The sequence below is a fragment of the Myxocyprinus asiaticus genome, chromosome 20 (assembly GCF_019703515.2).
Source record: "Myxocyprinus asiaticus isolate MX2 ecotype Aquarium Trade chromosome 20, UBuf_Myxa_2, whole genome shotgun sequence".
In the NCBI taxonomy this organism is placed as follows: Eukaryota; Metazoa; Chordata; class Actinopteri; order Cypriniformes; family Catostomidae; genus Myxocyprinus; species Myxocyprinus asiaticus.
The window spans coordinates 43336272-43363121 of NC_059363.1; the positions used below are offsets into that span (position 1 = coordinate 43336272).

Consider the following 26850-nt stretch of genomic DNA (forward strand, 5'->3'; position numbering starts at 1 on the left):
ACCTTTCACATTTACTGTATTAAAAACAATATTAAAAATGTATTTCATTACAAGTCATGCTTAGCATCAGTAATCAGGTTTAAAAACATATAAGAACATACAAAACTTATCAGTGAGACTTATCAATTCACAACAGAATTTCACACAGACATGCTTGGTCTGATGTCTGATATCTACATTCTAGAGGTATAATGCTAAAATTATACACAGTTAAAAATCATAATCTACACTATTACAATACTAATTTAAAAGGTACAGTATGTGTTGTAAATTTACTTTTTAATTTGAGAAAAGAAGTGTTGTAAATTGTTGGTATGCAGTTTTAAAATATGCAGATTTTTATTATTGATCCAATCACCAGAGCCGTAAATTCCATGTGAGTAATCACTTTGGACCTGCAGGAAAATTAAGTTCCAACAACGTTGATTGGCTGATGGCATCACAAGGATAGTCCATAGTCCCTAGCCCTTCGCAGGTAGTAACAATCTTGTGACGTTAAATGCAGCAGACAGTGAGAAATATAAGTCTGCGTCACGCTTTTAAGAGCCCTTTTAAAAAATGGACTGATTTGTTGCTTGCAAAAAAAAAAAAAAAAAGACTACACAGCTACACTTGAATAGCTGTCAATGAAGAAGCAGGCTTTTTGCCAGCATAATCATGTAGTCACACCATCTAGGGGCTAACTGCTCATGATAACCAGCCCTAACCTCTTGGTTGCCACTAACTGACATGTTCCTGCTGTAAAGGCAACAACTTTGGCATGTTTCCTCCACTGTCTGGAAGGCAAGCAAAATCTTCATCTGCACATTACATTACATTTGCAGAAACTGGCAATCAAAGATAATTTATTTTCTTTGGCAGGAGACTTAAATGTAAACTTGGTGTTATTTGCTCGGTCCTTTCATCCCTTTCCTCCACCCTGAAAAGCTCCATTGCTGAGAGTTGACTTTTTCAGCTCAATGTGCATGCCCTGGGTCTCTGCATTTGTTTCCATTTTAACATCTGTGGTGCCAAGAGCTCCCAGCACTGCTTTTCCAGTTTTCATGCCTCGAGACATGGGAATTCGAGTGATCCCTGATCTCACCGATGGGATATCCAGAACGGGCTGTTGGGTAACAGAGAGAAAAGAAACAAAGTTAAGATGAATGTATCATTACCACACACATACAGTAAGAAGATGTGTTGAATCATTTTCCTTCACTGACTTTGAAGATTTTTCAGAATATAATGCGTACAATACAATACATGCACAAATCTAAGACATTGGCACAAGGGGCCAGTTTTTTCTTTTAGGTCAACAAATTTCATTTATAGAGAAAAAGTTTGAAGAGAATCTTGCAGAGCAATCTGTATCTTATTCATAGATCTTGTTTTTAGTTATCTACATGAATAATAACAAATCCAGTTTAATGGCATAGACATTTGAAGGTAAGTCTATCACCTCTTTGAGTACTGAGTTTTGTTACCGCCACAGTAGTGCACAACACGTTTTTCACCTATCATGTTTAACAACACCCTTTAAAGATTATATTTTAGATCCTGAAGATTCTATTAACCATGATAAAATCACTGTAACATATGGCCTCTTTTGGCTTGTTATTTTATCATATTCCTACATGGTTTAAATGAGACACTCACCACTGAGAGTGTAGGTCTGGCTGGTGCTTTAGTGACCTTCATGATGGTGATGCTGTTCGTCACTTTGCTGCCTGTTAATTTGGTAGCAGTAACACTGTGTGGTGAGCGTAGCACAGTTCCAGTACAAACTTCCTTACTCTCAGATGATGCAGGAGTACATTGGGGCATGATGACTGAGCCATGATTTTCAGTGGGCTTCTTGAACTTTGAGCCTAAGTGAATGTGAATCTTATTGTCTTCTGTGGTGATGATATTAGCAGGTGAGTTGCATTTCTTGATTGGCGTGGGGACCATTCGTTTCTCAGGAGTCACCTTGAAGACAGCTCTGCCTGTTATCATGTCCACAGGCTCTGGGGAGCTGTCTGGAGACAATGCAGACATGCCATTGAATGCAATGGATACAGGTGATAAAGATCTGTCCAAAGAAGGAGACCTCATGATCTCTGGACATTTTAGTCTTGAGATAGATGCAATGGTCATAGGGGATCTAGCTCTTTCTGGTTTCTTTGGCTCTTTGGTTCTTTCATTTGCAGGCATGATGGTTAGCTGAGGCTTCTGAATGTCTTGTGAGAGTGTGGCAGAATCTCTCTTTTTAATCAAGCCCTCAGAAGAGGAACTGCTGATCTGTAAGTTTGTTTCAGTGGTCTGAATATCTGAGATACTTTGATTGTGCAATGGCTGGCCATGTTTTTGGGACATGTTAACAGGAGGTGTGGCTTCCCCACTGGAATCCAAAGACATCTCAGAAGCACTGTTGTCTTTCTTCTTCATCCAGGGAATCCAGGACTTCTTTACAGTCAAGTCAATGACTGGCGGATAGAGTTCTTGCACTGTCTGTCTCTGTGCTGACTTCTTTAAACTCCTCTGATGAAGACTACTCATGATACGATTCTCCTCTTGAACAGATTTCTTGATGAATGCAGCAGTAGTGTCATTGTCAGCTGTCCTGTTTTCAATCAAATCAGTCTGTACTCCAGTTGATGTCATTGGAACATCCATCATTCGGGTTCTGTTGGTGCATGGCCGCAGGGTGCGGCTGTATCGCTTGGTGACCTCAAGTTCTTTGGTGAGGTTTAGAACTTCATTGCTTATGCTCTTTTTCTTGTCCTCCTCTTCCAGGAACCTTTGTTGAAGCATGGTGTGATCCACCTGTAGCTGGGAAAGCTTGTCTTCTTTGTTCATGAGTTCATGAATTTTCTCCTTCAGGGCTTGCACATCTGCTTGAAGGTCTCTAGATTTAGCCTCCTCCATCAAGAAGCGATTTCGTAGTTCAGCCTCCTGACCTTGCTCTATTGCCTTATTTAACGCAATTTGACCTCTTATTTCCTTCACTTGCTGTGAGAGAAAATTAGCCCTTTCTTGCTCAAACTTGTCCTCTGATTTGATCAGGTCACCCTCAAGAACTTCAAACTGTTGGAGGCGGTTCTTCAACCATTCAACCTCCAAAGTCAGCTCCTTAACTTTATTTTCATCTTGTGCATATGCTTCTTTCATTCCATTAGTACTGTGCTCTATCATGCCAACCATGGTGCTCAGATCGTTATACTTCTCTTCTGCTTTGGTAAACTTTCCTTTCATCTCATCTTTCTCCTTGACAAGGGCAGATATCTTCAACTCCATCTCTGATTTTTGTTTCAGACGTTTCCTGCTCTCCTCTATCAGCCTCTCAGTAACCTCCATAACTTTCTCCTGCTCTGCCTTATACAGTTTGTTCAGTTCCTCTTTCTTCTTTTCCTCTGACCTAATTCTGTCTGCCATGTTATTGTGCTCATTAACCATTATTACAGTGACTGATTTGAGTTTCATAAGATCCTCTTTTAAATCCAGTTCATCCTTTTCCAGTTTCAGCTCAGGTGACTCGAGCTCTTTCATACGGATTTTAACCATCACTAGTTCATCAGTCAAGTCTTTTGACAGGCTTTTTTCTTTCTCCAAAGCTGCCTGCAACTGGGCATATTCTGTCCTGCCCATATTGAAGGTCATATCTTGTTTTTCCAATTGTGTCATTTTCTGTTGCAGTTTTTCCACCTCCAGCCTCAGCTCCTTATTGTGAGTCTCCTCAGCATGAAGTTTCTTCTTCAACTCATTGCACTTGTTCTCAGTTTTGGTGATCTCTTCGTCCTTGCCTTCCATTTCCAGAATTCTCTTGCGTAAAGTCTCAAGTTCTGCCATCAGGTTTGAGTTGCCACACTCGCCCTTACTAATCTTGTCTCTCAACTCCTGGAGCTCCTCTGCTGATTTCTGAAGAACTTCATTTATCTCCTTTAACTCCTGGAGTCTGCATGACAATTCCATCTGTTTCTGGGACAGCTGTTTATGTTGAGATTCCTGACTGGACAGTTTTGCAGCCATCACTTCTTGCTCTTTTGCAAACCTGGAAGTTCTTACCTCCAACTCAACCTCAAGATCCAGGATCTTCTGGCTGTCCTCCTTTGCTTTTCTCTCTGACTCACTGAGTTTCTGCTCTTTTTCCTGGAGTTTTTGAAGAAGATCCTGTATTTTGTTGCTCAGTTTGTCAATCTTTTCTAAGTGGAGTTCTCGCTCATCAACCATCATCGTTGCAAATGACTTCAACTTAACCAGCTCTCCAGAGGTTCTTTGCATGCACTTAGTAAATTCTTTTTCCTTTCGCATTTGGTATGCTTTCTCTTGTTTTAGCAATATCTTTAACCTATTGAAGAAGAAAGAACAAACATGACTGAATTGTGTATCTTATACTCTCAACAAAAACATATTTCTGTCAGTCACTGTCAATCAGTAGATTTGCATTGTATAAAGTTTTATTGTCTTTTTTTAACGTGCCTCTCAAACCCAAATGAGCAAGAGAATAAGATATTTTATTGGTGTGAAATACATAATTTTTTTATTAGTGGTGCTTGCTGTGGTAAGAATTGGAAAACAGTATGGTGTACCATTTGTTCTATTGACATGAATGCTACCTCAAATCATTTGGCTTGTTGAGGAGAGGTGTACTATTCCTTTATTTTTAAACCTCAGACATACAATATTTGTCTGGCAAATGATAAAATAGGTGAAAAATTCCCCTAGACTTGAAGGTGGGACCATATTTAGAGACCAGAATATTATAGACACTTGGGGTGGGCTCTTTTGACTTGGGCCAGTAAGCAACCACCCATAACACCCTAGTGACTGCATAGCAATAAAAACCACTCAGAATGCCTTAGTCACTGCATAACAATGCCCTGGCAACCACTGACAACACCGTAGCATCATAGTGGTAAGTTTTGCATGGACAAGCAACACTTGTATTTTCTTTATATAATATAAAATCTTATTTAATTATTTATTGTACATTACATGGAACTGTATTTGAATGGCCTGTTTTCTTGCCCGCCATAACCCTCCTCCCTCACCTCTCTCGTTCCTGCTCCAGTAGGTTGGTGAAATCATCACTCTTGTTCATATAGTCCACGTGTTTACGTTTCTCAGTGTCTAGCTCATGGACGGTGCGTCGGTGGCTTTTCTCTGCCAGCAGCAGTTGTTCCAGCATGCGGCAGTATGACTCCCTGTGTTTATCCTGTAATCTGTCCAGCTGAGACACAAAGATAATACACAACACAATTGCAAATTTGACAGAGGAAAGGACCTACACTTTTTTAAATGCATATACACACACACTAATTTTTTGAATTTATGCCTACATTGGACCCAAAGTATTTTGACACTTATTCCGCCTTTAAAAATATTTGAATGTCATTATATTAGATAAAGAATTATTAAATCAAATGTCATTTATTTTAAAGAAATATAGCACAAGCACACTTTTCCAGCAAAACATTCCACAATAAGACATTTGTTAGGTTGTGATGGTGAGCCTGTGGAGCAGTCTCACATCACAGAAATCTACTGTGTTTAAAGGACTTTTTTTTTTTTTTTTTTAACTCACCATTTTGAAGTTTTTATTGGGGTTTTTTCATTTTAGGTCTTTAATGTGTTTTAATGTGCAAATATTGTTTATCAGTCCTATGTATTGCATTTGATTAACTTTTTAACTCTTATTTTAACTCTCGTTCTTTATTTGAGTGATTACTATATATTTTTTTATTTTTTTATTTTTTTATTTGTTTTGTGTTAACGAATGGGGAGGTGAGAGTTCATTTTATTTAAAATAAATGGTATGTTCCAATTTGCAGAGGCGGTAAAATTGTGTATAGGCCTGCCTCCACTAGAGGTGCTATACAAGGTGGCTGATGAATTGATTGTGTTTGGAGCACATGGAGAAACAAGGTTGTTTGTGCTGCTTCAATGGGGAGGACTCTGCCCTCCATTGTTGAGGGAGGCAATTTGGTACTGCTTTAGTACCCAACAGTTCTAGTTTTTAGACTGCTTTTAAATGACCTTGTTTTTATTTGCTCTTAACACTATTTGCACATTTTCACCTCATGAACAAAATAAACACCTTTTTGGAATGCCATTCCTGCTTCCATGTGTGCTTCTCTTCGTGACCGCTCTGGTCCCTATCACATAGGTTTTAAATATTAAGGGTGTGTTCACACTTGTAGTTCGGTTCTTTTGGTCCTCTTGGTCCAGACCAAAAAAGAAAATGATACATTTAGTCCTGGTTCGCTTAGCGTTCACACTGGCATTTTTAACACCGAACCTAACGATACAAAACTAAAGGCATTAGGGAAAATTCACAACCTGATTGGACAGCTTTTATGAAGTATATTTTTTTTACGGAACTTGCCGATCATCCAAAACAATGCTGGCTGCTGGGCGAAATGCGCTCGTTATATTTATATATGTATATATAGTAGTATTTTTACCAGCTGAGACCAAACGAAGAGCTAATAAAATGTGCAAAGGAGTCAAAACAGCGCCAGGAATTCCTCCGTTGCACACACAAACGAAGATATGCTGCAAGGATAGCTGATGGCGGTTCCGACGCCTGTACCAAACTGTAATGGGCAACATAGCTCCTATGATGAGAAGAACCAAGTATGCTTGAGGTCAGTATTAGGCAAATTACTTCCTGTTTTTGGTCCGTTTAGACGTCTTTGGTCCATGTTGCGTTCATATAAATCGTATCAATCGAACCGCACCAGAGTTCGTTTGGAAACGGACCGAGACCCACTATTCAGGCGGTCTCAGTCCGCTTGTTTGGTGCGCACCAAGGTTCGGATGACAGCGTTCACACTTGTTCAAATGAACCGCACTAACAGAGCAATCGCACCAGAGTTCATTTTAATCGAACCAAACCTGCCAAGTGTGAACACACCCTAAAAGATACTGTTCAAATTGAAAACAATATTTGGACAATTTCTTGTTGTGGAACATATCCAAATTTAATGTGATGAACCAGTGATTTCCTGTGTGAACTTAAGAAAAACTGATACATTTACTAAAAATCACCTAGACACCTAATGGTTAAATGTCATAGCAAAAATGGCACTTGGAAAGGTGAAGTTAGTTTTGAGAAAAGCTCAAGTATCATTTGTTTGCAAATGCCACTTGGTTTGATACCTCTGCCATAGGCTTCTCATACACATTGTCGTGGTGTGTGTGGTTCTTGTTGAGCATGCCGTCTCCCAGCAGGGCCTGCAGGGGTCTTGTGGGCCTTGCTGAGCCATAACGAGACTCTAGCTCCACCGGTCGACTCAACAGTGCAGACCTCAGCAAATGGATCACATCTTCTTGTGCCTGAGTCAAAAGCATAACAATCATTACTGATAAGTGCAACTAACCTTCAAATTAAAGATTATTTTATACAGAAGAAATGCTATCTAGGCAATTGGTTTATAATTATAATCATATAATTCTATCCTGATCAATTTGGTGTGGTAATACATCTCAAACATAAAAACCAAGTTTTATTATTTTGGATATGCACCAGATGGCACCAGACACACTAACAACAGGCAGGACAGGCCGACTCTAAACTACTTCGAAGTGGAACACTGAAAACTATTGAGTTTTTGGAACATGACACATGACAATAAAACAAACATTATACTTCTAAAGCCATTTTCATCAGATTTTCAGGCTTTCCAAAACTTTCAACCTGAATCTCTCCTTCCATGATCCCAAGCAGTTTCAGAAGGTCATTTTTGGACAGATCTATCAGCCCAAACATTTGGTCATCATTCTGTGTTGCTTTATCATCATTATTTGGCCCAATCTTTTCTTCATCATTTGTTTGTTTAACCCTATCTAGTATTTCCCCCTCTTCTTCCTCTTTGATGTCATGTGAAGTTTGTGTGATGACGAGATCTTCATTAGCTGGGCTATCTACTGTATTGCCTGTGGACCTCATTCTCCTCCTGTGATAGAAAGGAAGAAGAAGAAAAAAATCATATAGTTTGTCAAATTTCTGTGGTTGATCCTGTATTTCGGTGTTTCTTCAAACAACCTTCATGTCCTAGGGGTTGATTTTTATTGAAAGAAACACATTTCAACTTTTTTGCTTTTCATTATATGAAGGTCTCATTAAAACCGACTCATTTTTAGTATTTGTCGATTTCCTTTTATGTATAGATTTTACTACTTTACCCTTGTCACAGACTCTCATTAAAAATCCATTCTAAAAATTATTATGTACATGCACAAGACTCCATGGAACATCTGTATGTCTGACACTGACATGCAGTGACATATAAAGTTAGCTGGGTTTAATTGTTAAAAAATTCCACAATATTGCAATATTCAGTTAGGGTCTTTGAAATTAGATATTACATATCACATGATATAACCAAGCAACAATTGGTCAAATTATTTCCTTTTCTTTTTCCCTTACAAAAAATCTAGAGTTGCTAGTAGAAACTTGCCACACATTTCCCACTCGTTATTTCATATAAAAACTAGCTTGCGATTCACCGCAATTATTTGCCAGAAGTTTGTAGACCTTCACCGGTAGTGGTGAACCTGCAGCAAACCTTTGGCGACAATGAAGTGTTGGCTGCAAAGCTCATTTACATGTGAAAACAATGAGTGGCAAATTTGCGGCAAGTTTGCTAGAACTCTTCATTTTTGTAAGGGTTGTGTTCAGTTAGCATATTTACCGATTAGCCTGCTAACCCTGCAGAGCTAACACTGAGAGAAAAGTTAAATACATGAGCTCACTGATTCAACCACAGATTCAAACTTATGGCAAACTAAATGATGCCATAACTGATAGATAAGCACACCAAAGATGCTGCTAGATGTGTAAGTTTAGGCTAAACAGAAACAAAGGCAAAACTGTTACTAGATAAGGCATTTAGAAGAAGAAGCCTTTATTTTGTCACACTTTATACATTTGCATATATACAGTAAAAATTTTCTTTTTTTTTTCTACATATCCTGGCCAAGCTGGGGGTCAGAGCACAGGTGACAGCCATGATATGGTGCCCCTGGAGCAGATATGGTCAAGGGCCCAACAGTGGCATCTTGGTGGTGCTGGGGCTTGAACCTCTGACCTTTTGGTCAGTAACCCAAAGCCTTAACTGTTGAGCCACCACTGCCCCATTTCAGGTAAACTAAATGAAAACAGATCATGTTAGTTCAGTGAAACAATTTAAAATTCTGATTAAGACTGCTTTATTCTTTGCTCTGTATTTGCACGTTTAATGAGTTATTTGCTCATTTAATTAACATGTTTCACAACGTCTCTGAAATTATTATTTTTATTTTTTAATTTTTTTCTATTAACATTTTTTATTTATTCCTATATTAACACATACAAGCAAGAACATATACAAACAGAATCAATACTTAACCCCCTCTATTACTAACCCCAAAGCAAAACTTGAGCGCCCAAAACATCAAACAAATAGCTCTGCACCTTCATCCAAAAATCTTGAATCTTAACACACCCCCAAAAGGCATGAGTTGTGTCTCCAACTTCTGATTGACAATGCCAGCTGTTGGTTGTGTCTTTAAGACCAAGCCTATATAATCTAGAGGGGGTCCAGTAAAATCTATGTAGAATCTTAAATTGCATAAGGTGAACCCTTGCATCTCTAGATGCAGACTTGACATTTTTTAGAATCCTAGTCCACAATTCTTCCTCCAATACCATATTCAAATCTTTTTCCCATAATCTCTTGATAGAAGCTAAAGCTCCATCCCCCAGACTCCGAACCAGCAGGGAGTAATACACTGATGCCTGATGACCTTTTCCAAAAGCAGTAATCACCTCTCCCAAAGCATCTACCGTGTGTGCTACTCCCAAAAATAGTACAGAGCATGTGGCGCAGCTGTAAATACCTATAAAACTGAGATCTGGGAATCCCAAAATGATGACCCAGATTCTCAAAAGATCTCAATACTCCACTCTCATACAGGTCGCCGAGTGTAACAACCCCTCTCACAATCCACTCTGACCAACAGAAAGGGGACTTATTGATACATAATTTTGGGTTCAGCCATATGCTTGAGGCAACATTTAAATAAATGTCCAAATTAAATACTCTGGCCACATTTGTCCAAATCATGTGCAAATGTGAAATAACGGGGTGTGACTTAACTTCTCCGGTTAGTTTAATAGAAAGACTTTGCCATGGTGAAATAGGGGCAAGGACTTCCTGTTCAATAGAAAACCAGGGAGGGGCTCTTTCAGGTGGAAGCGACCAATGAGCCAAATGCCTGAGACCGAACGCGTAATAATAAAACAAAATCTTGGGTAAGCCTAACCCACCTTTGTCAATCGGCCTATGTAATTTGTTGGAATGTAGTCTGGGATGTTTACCATTCCAAATGAAGGACTTTGCTATGCTATCAAATAGGTTTTATTTGCTTAAAATAAGAGAGGGGGAAATCTACAGGGAGAGACTGTAGCAAGTAGTTGAATTTTGGAATACAATTCATTTTAATAACATTAATCTTCCCAATCATCGTTAAATGTAATGAAGCCCATCTGTCCACATCGCTCGAAAAACTTTTTATTAAAGGGTCAAAATTAACTAACTAAATCAGACAAATTTGCTGGGAATAAAATACCCAAATACTTAATGCCCTGTTTGGGCCACTGAAAGGCGCCTGGCTGGAAGGCCGTTACTGGGCAGTATGCTGTCAGAGCCAAAGCTTCGGAATTAGACCAATTTACTTTGTATCCTGAGAACTTGGAAAAGGAATTAATAATTCTGTGGAGGGCAGGCATAGATCTAGTGGGGTCGGAGATGAATAATAAAATATCATCTGCGTAAAGCAGAAGCTTATGCGCCATACCTCCCGCCTCCACCCCTGGAAAATCATCCTCCTTTCTTATCGCAGCTGCTAATGGTTCCAGGGCAAGACAGAACAATAATGGGGAAAGAGGGCAACCCTGCCGAGTGCCCCTATCCAGAGTAAAATAATCTGAAATTAGTCCATTTGTTTGTACCGCTGCAACAGGTTGTCTATAAAGTAACTTAATCCAACCAATGAATGTATTCCCGAACCCATACATTTCTAAAATCTTAAAAAGATAATCCCATTCTGTCATATCAAATGCCTTTTTGGTGTCAAGTGAAATGGCAGCGACCGGAGACTGATCATTCGCTACAGCGACCGGAGACTGATCATTTGATACATCTCTATGTATAAGAGATGTCATAACCTTACTTAAATGATTAGCCAAAATTTTGAACAAAATTTGTACATCTAGCTGGATCAGAGAAATTGGTCGGTAACTTTTACACACACATGGATCTTTGTCCTTTTTAAGAATCAGACTGATCCGGGCTTGTGTCATGGTTGGAGGAAGCTTTCTGTTCTTTAATGATACTGTATAAACTTCTAACAAAAGTGGAGCCAGTTCTGTGGCATAAGATATAAAAAATTCAGCAGCAAAACCATCTGGCCCCGGAGCTGTAGGTAAGGCCTTACTTACCTCGTCAAGTTCCTCCAAGGTTATCTCAGAATCAAGACAATTTATTTGCTCAGTCGTCAGTTTAGGAAGTTTTAATGGTTCCACAAATTTTCTAATATCTTCATCAGTAGACGAAGACGTAGAACTATAGATCAATATAGAATTCTTTAAAAGCATTATTAATATCAGTGGCTGAGGTAAATATTTCACCACCAGCAGATTTCACTGAGGGAATAGTAGAAAAGACTCTCTCTGCTTTATATATCTAGCCAAAAGCTTCCCTGCTTTGTCCCCTGACTCAAAGTATGACTGTCTTGCCCTGAATAACCAAAACTCCACTTTCTGCGACAAAATAGCATTATATCTGTATTTCAGTCTAGTCAATTCTCTGAGGCCATCAGACGACATTCTGCGCTTCAGCTCTGCCTCTGCACTTTTAATATTCTCTTCCAACTCCACAAGTTCTCGTGCTTTGGATTTTTTGATGAATGAGGCATACTGTATGATCTGACCCCTAAGAACTGCCTTAAGTGCCTCCCAAGCCATGCCCACAGAGGATACTGAGGACCAGTTGGTCTCCATATAAACATTGATTTTGGTCTTTAACATTTGTTGGAAATCAGGATTTTGCAAAAGGGATACATTAAAGCGCCAACTATATGATTTATTTTTCTCCGTATGTGGCAACATCTCCAAACTCACCAGGGCGTGATCCGAGACTAAAATGTTTCCAATTGAGCAATCCGCAACAGATGAAACGAGGGACTTAGATATCAAAAATAAATCTATTCTAGAATAAATCTTATGGACTGATGAAAAAAATGTATAGTCCCTACCAGATGGATTTAAAAGTCGCCAAATATCCGCAAGACCAAGATTTTTACACATCCTGTGAAGCGTCAGTGTTGCTCTAAGGGGCTTACACACTTTTGCTTCACTGTGATCAAGGACTGAGTCCATCAAGAGATTAAAGTCTCCTCCCAATATTATATCATAAGGGGTGCCAGCGGCTTGCAACATCCCTTCAAGATCTATAAAAAAGCCCTGATCATCAGCGTTAGGTGTGTAAATATTAGCCAAAATCAACCTTTGCCCCTGAATTTCAGCTAAAACAATAACGACTTCCTAATTTATCTTTAATCTGTTTGAGAAATTTGAATTGTAGATGTTTATTAATCAATATAATGACTCCCCTGCTCTTACTTGAGCCAACACTAAAGAAAACATGTCCACCCCATATCTTCCCAAATTTTTCAGCTTCCTGCGGGGAAAGATGTGTTCCTTGAAGAAACACTATATCATATTTCTTACGCTTAAGAAAAGAAATAACCTTCCTTTTTTTATAGGGTGCCCCAACCCATTCACATTCCATGTGGAGAGAGACAACTTATTCATATTAACTTTTGATATTTTGACATATTGATATAATAAAAATAAATAAATTGTGTGTCAAAAACAAGATTATACAGACCACATTCCCCATTAATGCAACAATCAAACCCTGAACTTCCCCCCGAACAAAACAAACAGAGAAAAGAAAAACGTGCGCATTAACCCCGGGCACGACAGCGCCAACCGGCGTCAATTCCTTAAAACTCAAAGAGTCCATGTACACCTACGAGAGCCCCCGCGACAACTTTGCCATCGTATTGCTCAAGTCCGGTGCTTCTATACAAATTTTGTAAGGCAAAATTACATAACAGAAAATACTTTGTAAAACAGACCCCAGCCAACAGGCAGAATAACAGAAAAACATGTAAACTCATTCACAGAACCGTCTCGAAGGTGTGTTCCTCCACAAAATAAACTCCAGCTGATATAAAGCCGTTCAGTTTCCTCGGACAGACAAGCAATTGTTCAGTGAGCCAGCTGTTATGAGTTCAGCGGATGACATAATCATTCCAATGTCCCGTAAAAATACACAACAAAACATACTCCAGCCAGCAGGAGGAATAAGCACAAAGAACAAACAGATTTATCCACAACTGTTCCAAAGGAGTGATATTCAACAGAACAAGCTCCAGCCGCTAGGCAGAGACAGCACGAAAAACAAAACTGACATCCCGGTTCCTCGGATGATCAAGAGCTAAACTAACTCTAAAAAATACACCATAACTTACTCAGCCCGTCAACTTTATGTGAGCATGTAGATATTTTGCGGTCATCCAAAGTGTCCATTCTGATCCGGCTGGAAACTTCAGTGTAAAAAAGATCTTCTGTCAATGCAAAAGTTTCTTGGAGCCGTGCCACAAAACAAACTCCAGCTGCTAGGCGGAGCCAGTGCAAAAAGAAAAAAAAATGGCACCCAGCTTCCTCAGATAATAGAGTCACTGAACCACGAGTCAGTCCACCAATTTAAGAAACATCAAATGGCTTGCTCCAATGTATTTATAAAGGAAAGTGCCTGTTTTGGACATGTAAATACTTTGCGACCATTCTTCGTTTCTATTCTCAGTTTGGCCAGAAACATCAGAGCAAATGAGATCTTTTTCTGATGTAAGAGTTTCTTACATTCCTTGAACCGATCGCGTTTCTTTCTTGTCGAATTCGCAAAGTCCGGTAACAAGAAAATGTTATGGTTCTTCCAAGAAAGCTTCCCTTTGCTCCTCGCCTGGCGCTACACGAGATCTTTATCGGATGATCTCTGAGCAGGGACTCTGTGAGCTCGCTCGATTTCCAGCTTGTGGCCTATTATGTCGAGCAGACTCGGGAAGAGCTCGTCTAGGAATTTCACCATATCTCTGCCCTCTTCATGCTCAGGAATTCCAACAATTCGTATGTTATTCCTTCGGCTCATATTTTCAAAATATTCCAAATCTGTTTTGGATGTGGGCGGATTAGCGGATAATTCCCTTTCCGATGACTCAAGATAATCGATTCGTTTTTCAACTTCTGTCACTCTTGTAAACAACTCAGAGAATTTTGTTTCCATCGCTGTAATTGATCGACTTATTACAGCGAGATCCTCCAAGTCAGCAGCAACCTTCGTCAACATCACCGACATGTTGGACAGTTGATGCTGAATATCATCTACCGATGTGCCATCCAAATCGAGTCCCCATCTCGCAGTCCCGTCAGAGGCCTCAGCTTGAACATGTAAGTGTCTTTTAATGTCTCCAGAGTCTGAGGATTTTGACTTCTTTGCCATGTTTACCTCAAAGAGCAAGTATGTAACTAGGTGTATCAAATCTCACCAGATTATAATATGAAAATAATACAAAAAACTAGCAAAGTTCGCAGACCTCGTGTCTCACACGTCTGCTTCTCGCATGGCGTCCCCGGAAACTCGTGTCTGAAATTCTTAAGCATTGTTTTCTTTGACTGGTTTCCCCCATGCATGTAAAAAAACAATAACTTTCGGGGGAATCACTTGGAATAAAATATGCAGTCTGTGCACTTTTAGCACCCAATTCACAAAATAAATTATGCAAATCAAGTAAAAGTGCAAATGCACCCACAAAATCTGTGCTGAACGCAATTTACATGGCACAATTCCTGATTTTACAGACTATCACAGTGTGATGCAGGGACCAGAATTGGCTGTTTGTATTACCTAAAGTGCTTTTTTCCCCCATCATTTGATGAATTACTGCTACCATGATAGCTGCCACTAGAAAATGTACACAAGTCTCTTTTTAATAAGATCCAATTTACTGCCTGCTTTTCGTGTGTTCTGAAAAAAATTGCACTAAAAATAATCAATTTAAATACTCAAGACACAGTGCTATTTCAGCGCAGATTGCGGCTGGTTAAACTAGATTGTAGGTGGCTGTGTGCAAAAGTGATGCAGCTGTTTAGTGAATTTGCTCCTCAGTGCAGTGTCATCTGGCATGCAGAGATGCTCTGGTCAAAAACTGCAGAAAGCCAAATAAATTATGTGGATTAAAGTCATAATGACAAGAAATGCTGAACAAAAATGCTTCTTTGGATCTATTTATGTGCATTATCCAAAGAGAACATGCTAGACAGGGTTAGGACTATCTGTGGTGTTTATACAAAGCTGCTGTATTAAATAGCTGGACCAACTTCCAAGGTTATGACAACATGGGTGGACCTGCAATGGTTAATTAAACCTATGTTTATGGTTATTATTTCTAGGAAAATGTATTCACAGAATGTTGGTTTAAAGCCAGATTTCATGCTTATGTGCAAACAACAGTTTGTTTTTCACACTGGGCCTGTGTTTCATTAACAAAGGCTCACCATCTCTAAACCCTTACAAAAAGTTCTGGCAAACTTGCTACAAACTTCCTGCAAATTTGCCACTCGTTTTCACATGCAAATTAGCTTTGCAGCAAACTCTTCACTGTTGCCAAAGGTTTGCTGCAGGTTCACAACTATCGATGAAGAGCTACAAACTTCTGGCAAACATTTGCAGCAAATAGCAAGCTCATCTGCATGTGAAAATAATGAGTGTGATGTTTGCAGCAAGTTTGCAGCAAACTGGTGGCAAGTTTGTCAGAATTTCATCTTTTTTGTAATGGAAGGCCTAAACTGAAAAGAAGCAATCTTTCATCTGCTTTTTTTTTTTTTTTTTTTTTTGGCAAAGAATATGGATCTTTTAAGTGGTTGGTTCTGCTAAGTTTTGGCAAGCAAAACACTTGAAATGCATTCCAAAAACCAACTTCACCAATAACCAATACAAGAGATGTTCCTGTCTGATAGCCACATTATATTTGTTTAGTGTACTTCTTTTCTGAGTACTTGTATTAAACATTTTAACTTGAAAAGTCTGTGCAGCATTTCTGGCAAAACTCAAGCTACATTAACCTGAGTTTAAGCAATCTTCACTCTGTAAAGGTGGTACAGAAGCCATATCTGACACAGCATATATCACAAAAAGATGCATTTACAATTACTTTTTAATGCTGTGCAAAGGGTTCAGCAAATAAAGTGCACAGTGAGCTATGAGCCTTAATAGCCCAATACATAGACCTTCAAATGATAATATCTCACATTAAAGGCAAACAAAAATAATCAAATGTTCACTGCCTGTACATCTGCTGTGCCCGGGCAAGTTCACATTTCCGTGAGGCAGCAAACACAAGTATTGGTTCATCTCCAGGTACAATTCCCTGCATTTTCCAGGTGAAATTTTGGTATTCGAATAGTGGTGCGTCGAACGGTTAACCGAATGTCGACTATTTGTGCACATCCCTAGTTTTAATCACTGCATGAATGCCAGAGGTGGCCGACAGCATAAAAGCTCTTCTCATTAGTAAACGGAGCAATCAAAATGAATATTCAAATGACACAACGTCATTTGCTTCTGTCCAAAAAAAAAAAAAAAAAAGGCAAAATAGAAGCATCCTAAAACAAGACTGAGCAACAGGCAATGAAGGAGCGGAGGATGGATCTGTTTTAACACAGGTGAGTAGATAGAAAAGATGAGGAAGATAAATCGTGCCCTTCATTCATTTATAAATGTGATATGATAAAACCTGTTGCCATCTTTAATTAGTTTGATCAATTAATATTGTTTTATTTACAATGAAAGTGAATGGTGTCTGAGGTTATTATTCTGCCTAGCATCTCCTTTTGTGTTCCCTGGAACAGAGAAAGTCATACAGATTTGGAACAATAAAAGGGTGTGTGAATGATGTCATTATTTTCCTTTTTGGCTGAACTATCACTTTAAGAGCCAGACCAATAATCAGTTCCAGCTGTCAGTCACATCATTAGAGTCTCCAGCCACACCTCCTGAGATCCTCAGAGAATGTGCTGAGCAGCACGTAAATAGATGAACTAATACTTTGATGTCATGCCTTTGAGAGATGTCAGCACGCATAGTAAAGAGTTATTCTTAAAGCATGTCTGACAGTTGCTTTGGCCATTTGTAGTAACTGCGTTGGGTGTTTTCGCACATGCAGGGCGATTACTTGGCAAAAATTAAAATCAATGCTCATTCCTATGATTTATGGCATTTCAATGAGTGTTTGAGCTTAGCTCTACTGCCAATTACAGCTCTGTCCACTTTGACATGAACAAATGTCATGTTATTCAGGAGAAAGGCAATTAAAGCAGTTTTAACTCTAACTCTTAATATTCTAAAGTGACACTTGTTCATCAAAAGTACCCTGATTTTTCTGAGCTGGCAGTGCTATGGGGACCTAATCTGGTCTCTAAGTTCAGCTCTTGGAGATAACCAGCTGGTACCAGCAGCTGTCCAAAGTCCACATTCCTGTGCTGCCACTAAAGAAATGAAAGGTTTTAGTGGTCCTATCACATGATGGGCCCAATGTGTCTAAATAAGGGCTGAGAGAATCATGCCATTTGCAATTGTGGCTCTGGCAAGACTGGTGTCTGCACACGTGCATGGTATACTCTACCTCCTGTGGCGGCTGGTGCTTTTCAAAAGAGGGGAACACATACACTATATTGCCAAAAGTATTCGCTCACCCATCCAAATAATTGAATTCAGGTGTTCCAATCACTTCCATGGCCACAGGTGTATAAAATGAAGCACCTAGGCATGCAGACTGCTTCTACAAACATTTGTGAGAGAATGGGCTGCTCTCAGGAGCTCAGTGAATTCCAGCGTGGTACTGTAATAGGATGCCACCTGTGCAACAAGTCCAGTCGTGAAATTTCCGCGCTACTAAATATTCCACAGTCAACTGTCAGTGGTATTATAACAAAGTGGAAGCGATTGGGAATGACAGCAACTCAGCCACGAAGTGGTAGGCCACGTAAAATGACAGAGCGGGGTCAGCAGATGCTGAGGCGCATAGTGCGCAGAGGTCGCCAACTTTCTGCAGAGTCAATCGCTACAGACCTCCAAAGTTCATGTGGCCTTCAGATTAGCTCAAGAACAGTGCGTAGAGAGCTTCATGGAATGGGTTTCCATGGCCGAGCAGCTGCATCCAAGCCATACATCACCAAGTGCAATGCAAAGCGTTGGATGCAGTGGTGTAAAGCACGCCACCACTGGACTCTAGAGTAGTGGAGACGCGTTCTCTGGAGTGACGAATCACGCTTCTCCATCTGGCAATCTGATGGACGAGTCTGGGTTTGGCGGTTGCCAGGAGAACGGTACTTGTCTGACTGCATTGTGCCAACTGTGAAGTTTGGTGGAGGGGGGATTATGGTGTGGGGTTGTTTTTCAGGAGCTGGGCTTGGCCTCTTAGTTCCAGTGAAAGGAACTCTGAATGCTTCAGCATACCAAGAGATTTTGGACAATTCCATGCTCCCAACTTTGTGGGAACAGTTTGGGGATGGCCCCTTCCTGTTCCAACATGACTGTGCACCAGTGCACAAAGCAAGGTCCATAAAGACATGGATGAGCGAGTTTGGTGTGGAAGAACTTGACTGGCCTGCACAGAGTCCTGACCTCAACCCGATAGAGCACCTTTGGGATGAATTAGAGCGAAGACTGCGAGCTAGGCCTTCTCGTCCAACATCAGTGTCTGACCTCACAAATGCGCTTCTGGAAGAATGGTCAAAAATTCCCATAAACACACTCCTAAACCTTGTGGAAAGCCTTCCCAGAAGAGTTGAAGCTGTTATAGCTGCAAAGGGTGGGCCGATGTCATATTAAACCCTATGGATTAAGAATGGGATGTCACTTAAGTTCATATGCGTCTAAAGGCAGATGAGCAAATACTTTTGGCAATATAGTGTATGTCAGTCAAAAAAAGTTTACTCACATCTTTTTCATTTTTAATACTATTATATTTATTTAATTATTCTCAGTTTTTTAGATGAGGGTTTTGTTGGTCTAGTTAGGCTGCTTTCCTAGTTTTTTGCTCTGCGAATAGGTAAGAATATCAAATAATTTCTCCAAAATTAAGTCAACAACATTAGCAGTGTCTGCCATTTTGCCCCCAAAAGCAGCTATGTTGCCAACTAAAAAATATAAATAAATAAATAAATATTAATTAGTGAACAAAAATAAAATACCAAATACAGAACCTTATATTTACAGTTTTATTTACAACATATACATACTGTATGCCAATGGCAAAAGAGAAGATTTATAATCACTAAATTAACTGTCAAATAAATTGCGACCAACTTCTGCACTGCCAATTACTCTGCAACTACTGAATGACAGCAATTATGTTTTAATTTGAAATGCTGTCAATCACGTACATCACCGTTTCAATGACTGGCCATTTGTTATGTGGACCAGCCCAGTTGAGAGCTCGACCAATCATCATATAGAGAAGTTGGGCTTCCAGGTGGGATAAAGACTTTAAAGAGACACAAAAATTAAATCCATAGAAAAAGACTCCACATCCAATCTTGAAGGAATATTCAGTTTCTATTCAAATTAAGCTTAATCGACAGCATTTGTGGCATAATGTTGATTACCGCAAAAATTTATTTCAACTCGTCCCTCCTTTTCTTTAAAAAAAGCACAAATCTGGGTTACTAGTGAGGCTTTTACAATGGAAGTGAATGGGGGCCAATTCGTAAATGTTAAAATACTCACTGTTTCAAAAGCATAGCTACAAGATGTAAACAACATGCATGTTAACAGGATTTCATTGTATTAAAATAGCTTACTAGCATTTTCTTTGTAATTTATGTCCAATTTTATAACTTTATTCCCATGAAGATGTAATACGGTAAACCCTAAAACAACCATTACATTTGGTTACATTTTCCTTGCTTATAAATCCTTGTACAGTATAATAAATGCTGAGGGTTGAACAGCACTTCATAATTCTCAACCTCCACAGTCAGTCGGGTGTTGTCCAGTGTTGTGGCCTTGCAAATCCGAATTAGGTAAATTGTTACTTCAACGACAACGGCGGACAGTCACGTGCACTTGTTTACGTTCATCAGCGTACTTGGTCATGATTGGTTAATGTTGTAAACAGGCAAAAGTCCTGCAGTTTATTTATTCTTTTCTTTATTTAGTTATTTTGTGTTTGTTTGTATGCAGACCTATAAATTGTAGTGTATTGTAGGTTCAGTTTAAATGCTTTTCATTTGCTTTTGCGTCTTTTATATAATTTCGAGTCGCATGGCATAAATGGGCTCAACGGCAAAATTATAAGCTCTCTGGGATGCTTCACCTCGTGGCTCCCGCTCCCAATGTGAACGTTATAATCTGTTAATATGGGCGGCGTATATGTGAATCCGGCCTTACAAGGAACAAGTCAGCCAAACTTTTCCTCTCAACATGCAGTGAAAGGATCTCGGTGCTGAACTTCTGCACTGGTAAGTAAAATCTGCAAATTTACCATCCTCTGGCTAATCAAAGACATTTTTAGTCCCATACTGCTCAGTTTAGTTGCATCTGAAAATCTCTGTTTTTACCCACTCCTTGAAAAGACAAGGAAAAATATTGCAACTTTTGAAGGAGACTGTACTGGATTAATGGACACGTGTTTAAAAAGAGGTAAGAAGATCAAAGTCTATCAACTGCAACTGCATTAAGAGGCAATATAACAATTCACTTGTCTGTTAACTGTAATGTAATCAGAGACAAACCCCTTAATGATAAACATAAATTGCTAACACATCATGACAAGTACTTTATATGATTCACTTTGGTCAAATTTTATGATCAGTTTCTATTACTGTGTGAGTGAAAATGATATTTTCCATTTCATCTTACTGTACACTGTCATCTGCTTCTGTTTATATCGGACATCTATAACTCATGTTCAGCCAGGGCAGTTATCGTACTGGTTATCGTTTCAGCTGGTAGTATGCGGCTTACTACTGAAAAATACTCTACCTGCAGGCAAAGTATGCACAATAGTGTTTGGAGAGGCACTCTCATGCACCTGAATTTAACCTTTCCAAACTTTGATTTTAAAGTCACTGCACATATCATTCACATAAATTTCAAAAGTTTAAAGTCAGACCTCAGTTTTAAAACTTTCACATGCATTTCCTATGTTAATGGCTTACATATCTCATTTCATTTCAAAAAGACACTGTTCAAAATTCACAAATAATATATTCCCATTTCAGAAAGTACCAGGACTCTAACCAACATAGGCATTGAGGGACCACCATAACCCATACGAAATTCAGGTTAGTGGTCAATCAATATGGAATTTTCAATTGCTGAATCTTAAAAAAAATGTCATATATTTGTAAAACATGATCATTTTCCAACCTCATTCTGACCATCTGTCAGAAACGATCAGTTTTGGTGCTGCTTCTCCTTTAAGACTTGACAGTAAACGCCCACTTTTCTGATTGGCTCTCTGCTCTTGACTGACCTGCTGTCTCCTTGCCATCTCTCTGCTCACCACTACTGGGCGGGGCTACAGAAGTGATGAGGTAAAGTAGCCGCTGATTTGTTGTTGTGGAGGTGCCAATGTCTACCGCAGTGTGACATCACAATGTGGAGGAAGTAGAGAACGAGTCATTTTGCCAGCTTGGTTTCAACAAATCCTCTTTTCGCTGTAAGGAGAATGTTTTTATAGTACAATTACTTCTTAAATGTCAAAAGATCAAGGAAAATTTGACTCCTCATGTCATGACCCCTTTAAAGAGGGCAACATCATAGCAGAGTAGAAATGTTTATCAGAAAATGTAAGGGGTTGGGGGGACTACATAGTAACATTTTAATAGGTAGATTTCTTTTCTATTTAACCCATTAAAAAATAATAGTAACAATTGGGAACATGACAATTGGCTGATATTCTCATGAAATACAAACATTTAAAAAAGATTCATGTTTTATTTTAACATTCTTTTGGCATTAAACAAGCATTTAAATATATAAAATAATGTGACTTTCAGTAAAAGTTCACCATATTTTTCCTGTTATTTGAAAGTAAGTCATGGGGAAATAAATGGCACCAAGAATGAGCCAAATACAATTTGAGTAAAAAATAAATAAATAAATACAATTATTTAAGAATTCAAAATGATTAGCTAATAAGTCACCAATGTAACTGATATTCACAGATATGCCTCTAACCTGTTATACTACTGTAACTCAGCTTAATTGAACTCCTGAGGAAGCAGAAAAGAGAACACCATCTGTAAACCAAAACCAAGAGATGTAGGCCTCTCTGGTTACGTGACATCATTGGATAGCACTTTAAAAGGCCATTCCAAAGGTGGTGGAGTTTAAGTTTGAAGTTCAAGTAGAAGCCGTAGTATTAATAGGAGCTGTAATTGACACCTGTATGAGGCTGTGAAAAAAATACAGTGCGCACTAAGTCAATGGACCAAGCATCTCTGAACATGTCCAGTGACAAACATTCTAAAACCCTCCAGAATCTCAGCAATCCAGTTACTGAAGTTTACCAAGTACCTACGTCACAAAAACCTCAATACAAATAAATGTACCAAGCTTCCTTTTCAAACTTCTGTGTAAGTTTCTAAAAAAGGAAGCAAATGGTTCCTCCATTGATCATTCAAACCTGTTATAACAGCAATAAATAGTCACACCACTCTAGATGACTATAAAAGAATTCATATGTTCAAAAAATGAAGGAATATATTCATTCACAAAACATATTTCTAAAAAAATATTTAACAGATCTGTGTAAATTTTTTTTGTCTATTTGTTTTCATATTATATTATGTTATATTATAAGCCTAATAAAGAAATGAACTGTTCTGCGAGATTAAATTAAAAAAAAATGTTTTTTTAATAGAATTTCTTGGTAAAGAATGGCACAGTGAACACTGCACTGTAAAAAAGTTTTCTCAGGTAACCTAAAAATTGTGCTTCATTTAGTAACTTCTGAATTAACTGCTTGTATTCAAAACTAGTATTTAATATCACTAAGTTACACAAATAAAATTAGTTTTTATGGGTCAAATCAAATAGAAATAGCACCTTAAAGTAACAAGTGTATGATGTAACCACTTTTAGTATGAATGCTATACAGGTCTGCAGACTGCGAATTACACCTTGATATTCAGGGGGTCTCCCTTTTTGTTCGTCGATAGGGTTGCGGTTTTGCAAGGGTTAGAAGCGTGGAGTTATGGTGCTTTAAGCGCGTGCCGAGGCAGATACAGGGAATAAGCGCATACAGCGAACAGGAGCGGATCTGCTCAGATCTGCATAGACTAAGACTCCAATTAGGTTATTCGCAAAATAGCTTTCCGGGGGTTCTCTAGTTCTTTCCCCCTAGACCCCCGATAATTCACACACTGCATGTCTGCTATAAGGGATGTTTCTGCTCAGCTGGATGTAAGGTCTGTCCTGTAGAGAAAGGTTTTACTCAGCAAGGACAAAATTAGTGGGAACATTGCATACAACCCAAACAGAGCAATGATATCATATTGAGAAGACTAGTAGAGTTCAGTAATGCAATACATTGACTTAACAAGCGACAACACTTTTTACTAAACAGCAATATCTGCATCTAGCACAGTCCAGCACATGGCTGCAGTTCTAGGTTTTTGGCATGAAAAGGCATTTGTGATCAATTTGGAAAACATGTTTCCAAATACAACCAACAGAATCCAAGTTTCGGATATTCTTTATGGTTTACTCCTAATATTATAATTTCAGCAGGAATAAATCTATATAGTGCATGGTATGTAACCTTCATCACATTGAATTTTTTTACTTATGGGGCAACAAGCGTAAAATGCCTAATTAAATTAAATTTGCCTACATGACACGAAATTCAGTTTTTCATGATGAAATACAATTACACTTACAAACGTTTTGTGCACAGAAAGACAAAAGCCTGTTGCATTTTGTCTGCGAAAATGTAAAGTCAGCACTTTATTTCATGCACAAAATTCTAAACCAAAAAAACAAGTTGCTTCCGTTTCGTGGATGTAACATACTTTTTATTTTGTGGATATAAGAAAACAACTTTTGTGGACAAAATGCACCCAGCATGTCACAAAATGAATTTCATTGACAGAATGCTTATTTTGTGAATGAGATATCTATTTTGTCCATGAAAGGCATTGTCTGGACCACTAAATGCATTTCGTACACAAAATGATTTTTGAAAATTCCATTTTGCGATTCATCATGTCATGAAATGCATTTCAACCATAAAATGTTTTTTTGTAAATTCCATTTAATGATTCATCATGACATTGTGTTTATAATTTATTTAATATTACAGTTGCCAGAAATGTGAAAGTACACACCACAAAGTATAGTTTATTTGTCACTCTCATGTGACATTATATAGTATATCATAAAAAATAATAAAAAAGTGGTGCCAGGAATTGGTGCAATCCCACAGAACAAGATTGCACAACTTTATGGATAAAGGCCTTTTGATAATTTAACTTTAGTTTACTAGGTCAGTCCAATTTTACCCTTAGAAAACAGTGCTGTGAAAAAGTATTTCCTGATTTCTTCTGTTTTTGTGTATATCTCATAATAAATTGTTTCAAAAATTCAAACAAAATCTAACATAAAACAAAGGAAATCTGAGTAAACACACAATACAGTTTTTAAATGATAATGTTATTTATTGAAGCAAAACAGTTATTCAATACCAACTGGGCCAGTATGAAAAAGTGTTTGCACCCTTAGTTACTAAATCCCCAAATCTATGAAACTGCTTTCGTAATGGGGTTCAGCTGGACTAGACACACCCAGGCCTGATTACTGCCAGCCCTGTTCAATCAAATCAACACCTACATAGAACTTTTTCAACAGCATGAACACACTATTGCCAAGGCTGACAGAAATTCCAGAAATGATGAGGAAAAAGGTGATTGAAATACATCAGTCTGGGAAGGGTTACAAAGCTATTTCAAAGGCTCTGGGACACCAAAGAACCACAGTGAGAGCCATTATCTCCAAATGGAGAAAAATTGGCAAAGTAGTGAACCTTCCCAGAAGTGGCCTATCTTCCAAAATTCCTCCCAAAAGCACAGCGATGACTCATCCAGGAAGTCAAAAAAAACCAAGGACAACATCCAAGGAACTGCAGGCCTCTCTCGCATGAATAAAGGTCACTGTTCATGACTCCAATATCAGAAAGACACTGGGCAAAAATTCCATCCATGGAAGAGTGGCAAGGTGAAAAACACTCCTAATTCAGAAGAGCAATAAGGCTCATCTGAATTATGCCAAAACACACCTTGATGATTCTCAAACATTTGGAAGAATGTTCTGTGGAGTCTAAAGTGGAACTGTTTGGAAGACAGGGGTCCCATTACATCTGGCGTAAATCAAACACAGAATTCCACAAAAAGAACATCATACCTATGGTCAAGCATGGTGGTGGTAGTGCGATGGTGTGGGGGATGCTTTGCTGCTTCAGGGCCAGTGCAACTTGCAATAATTGAGAAACATGAATTCCGCTCTCTACCAGAAAATCCTAAAGGAGAACATCCGGTCATCAGTCCGTGAGTTGAAGGTCAAACGCAACTGGATTATGCAGAAAAGACAGTGATCCAAAGCATAGGAGTAATTCCACCTCTGAAAGGCTCAAAAGAAGCTAAATTAAAGTTTTGAAGTGGCCTAGTCAAAGTCCTGACTTGAACCCGATTGAGATGCTGTGGAAGGCACTTAAACGGGCAGTTCATGCTCGAAAACCCTCCAATGTGGCTGAACTAAAGCAGTTCTGCATAGAAGAGTGGGCCAAAATTCCACACACAGCGTTGTGAAAGACTGATCTCCAGTTGATCTTTGGTTGCAGTTGTTGCTGCTAAAGGTGGCACAACCAGCTATTAATTTGAGGGGCAGTTAAGTTTTTCACATGGGTGATATAGGTGTTGAATAACTTTTTTGCTTCAATAAAATATATATATATTTGAAAACTGTATTTTGTGTTTACTCAGGTTGCCTTTGTTCTATGTTATATCTCATTTGAAGATCTAAAACAATTTAGTATGAAAATACACAAATATATATAAGAGAAAGTATATATTTAAGATGATGTAATTGTTCATTGTTTCATCATTTAATCACCTTTTAGCTATTTTGCTTTTGCAGAATTTTTCAAATGAAAAATATCTTCATGTAAACTTTCAATTAATATGAGGTCATAAAAACTGCCTGTATTTTAGACTGAGTAAAGCATTTCACACTTCAAGGCAATGCATGACATATCATGTTAACTACCCAAGTGCCAAAGAGGAAGAACTGATCTCACTGTAAGTGAAGGTATACTTCATCTTAAAATAATGTGCTTTAGACACACTTACCCTCAAAGGTCCCTAAGTCTCACAGATTCTCCCTAAATGGAGATATGCTCCTGGTTAGAGTCTCCAGAATTCTTCTAAGTAGCACCCCTTCAAGGTAAGTCCATTATGCAAAGAGTAGAAGTGTTGCTTAGACCTTTTCTATGCAAGGTAGATCTGTACTGAGAACCAGGTGTGTGCTCCCCTCTCTCACATTTCAAACCCTGAGTCAACAAGTGAAAGAAAGCATGACTGAAGCTGTTAGAAAGGCCTGTGAAAGAGTGGCTGTAAAACCAATGAGTCACATCTAGAGTGATAGAGAGTGAAGAGGAGGAAGACGTTATTCTACACCGGGGGCAGAAGGTGCACTGCACTAAACTACACTACGCTAC

At 38.7% G+C, this 26850-nt stretch overlaps 1 protein-coding gene across 1 annotated transcript; it reads right to left on the reverse strand.

Moving 5' to 3' along the window:
- On the reverse strand, nt 1-26576 carry LOC127410930 (filamin-A-interacting protein 1). Its single transcript, XM_051646189.1, has 6 exons — nt 26483-26576; nt 7661-7919; nt 7123-7299; nt 5013-5191; nt 1639-4309; nt 1-1105 (listed from the first exon to the last, which is right to left on the reverse strand). The coding sequence occupies exons 2-6, from the start codon at nt 7910-7912 to the stop codon at nt 902-904; spliced, it is 3483 nt and encodes a 1160-aa protein (XP_051502149.1). The 5' UTR covers nt 7913-7919; nt 26483-26576; the 3' UTR covers nt 1-901.
- Between the last annotated feature and the right edge of the window lie 274 nt (nt 26577-26850).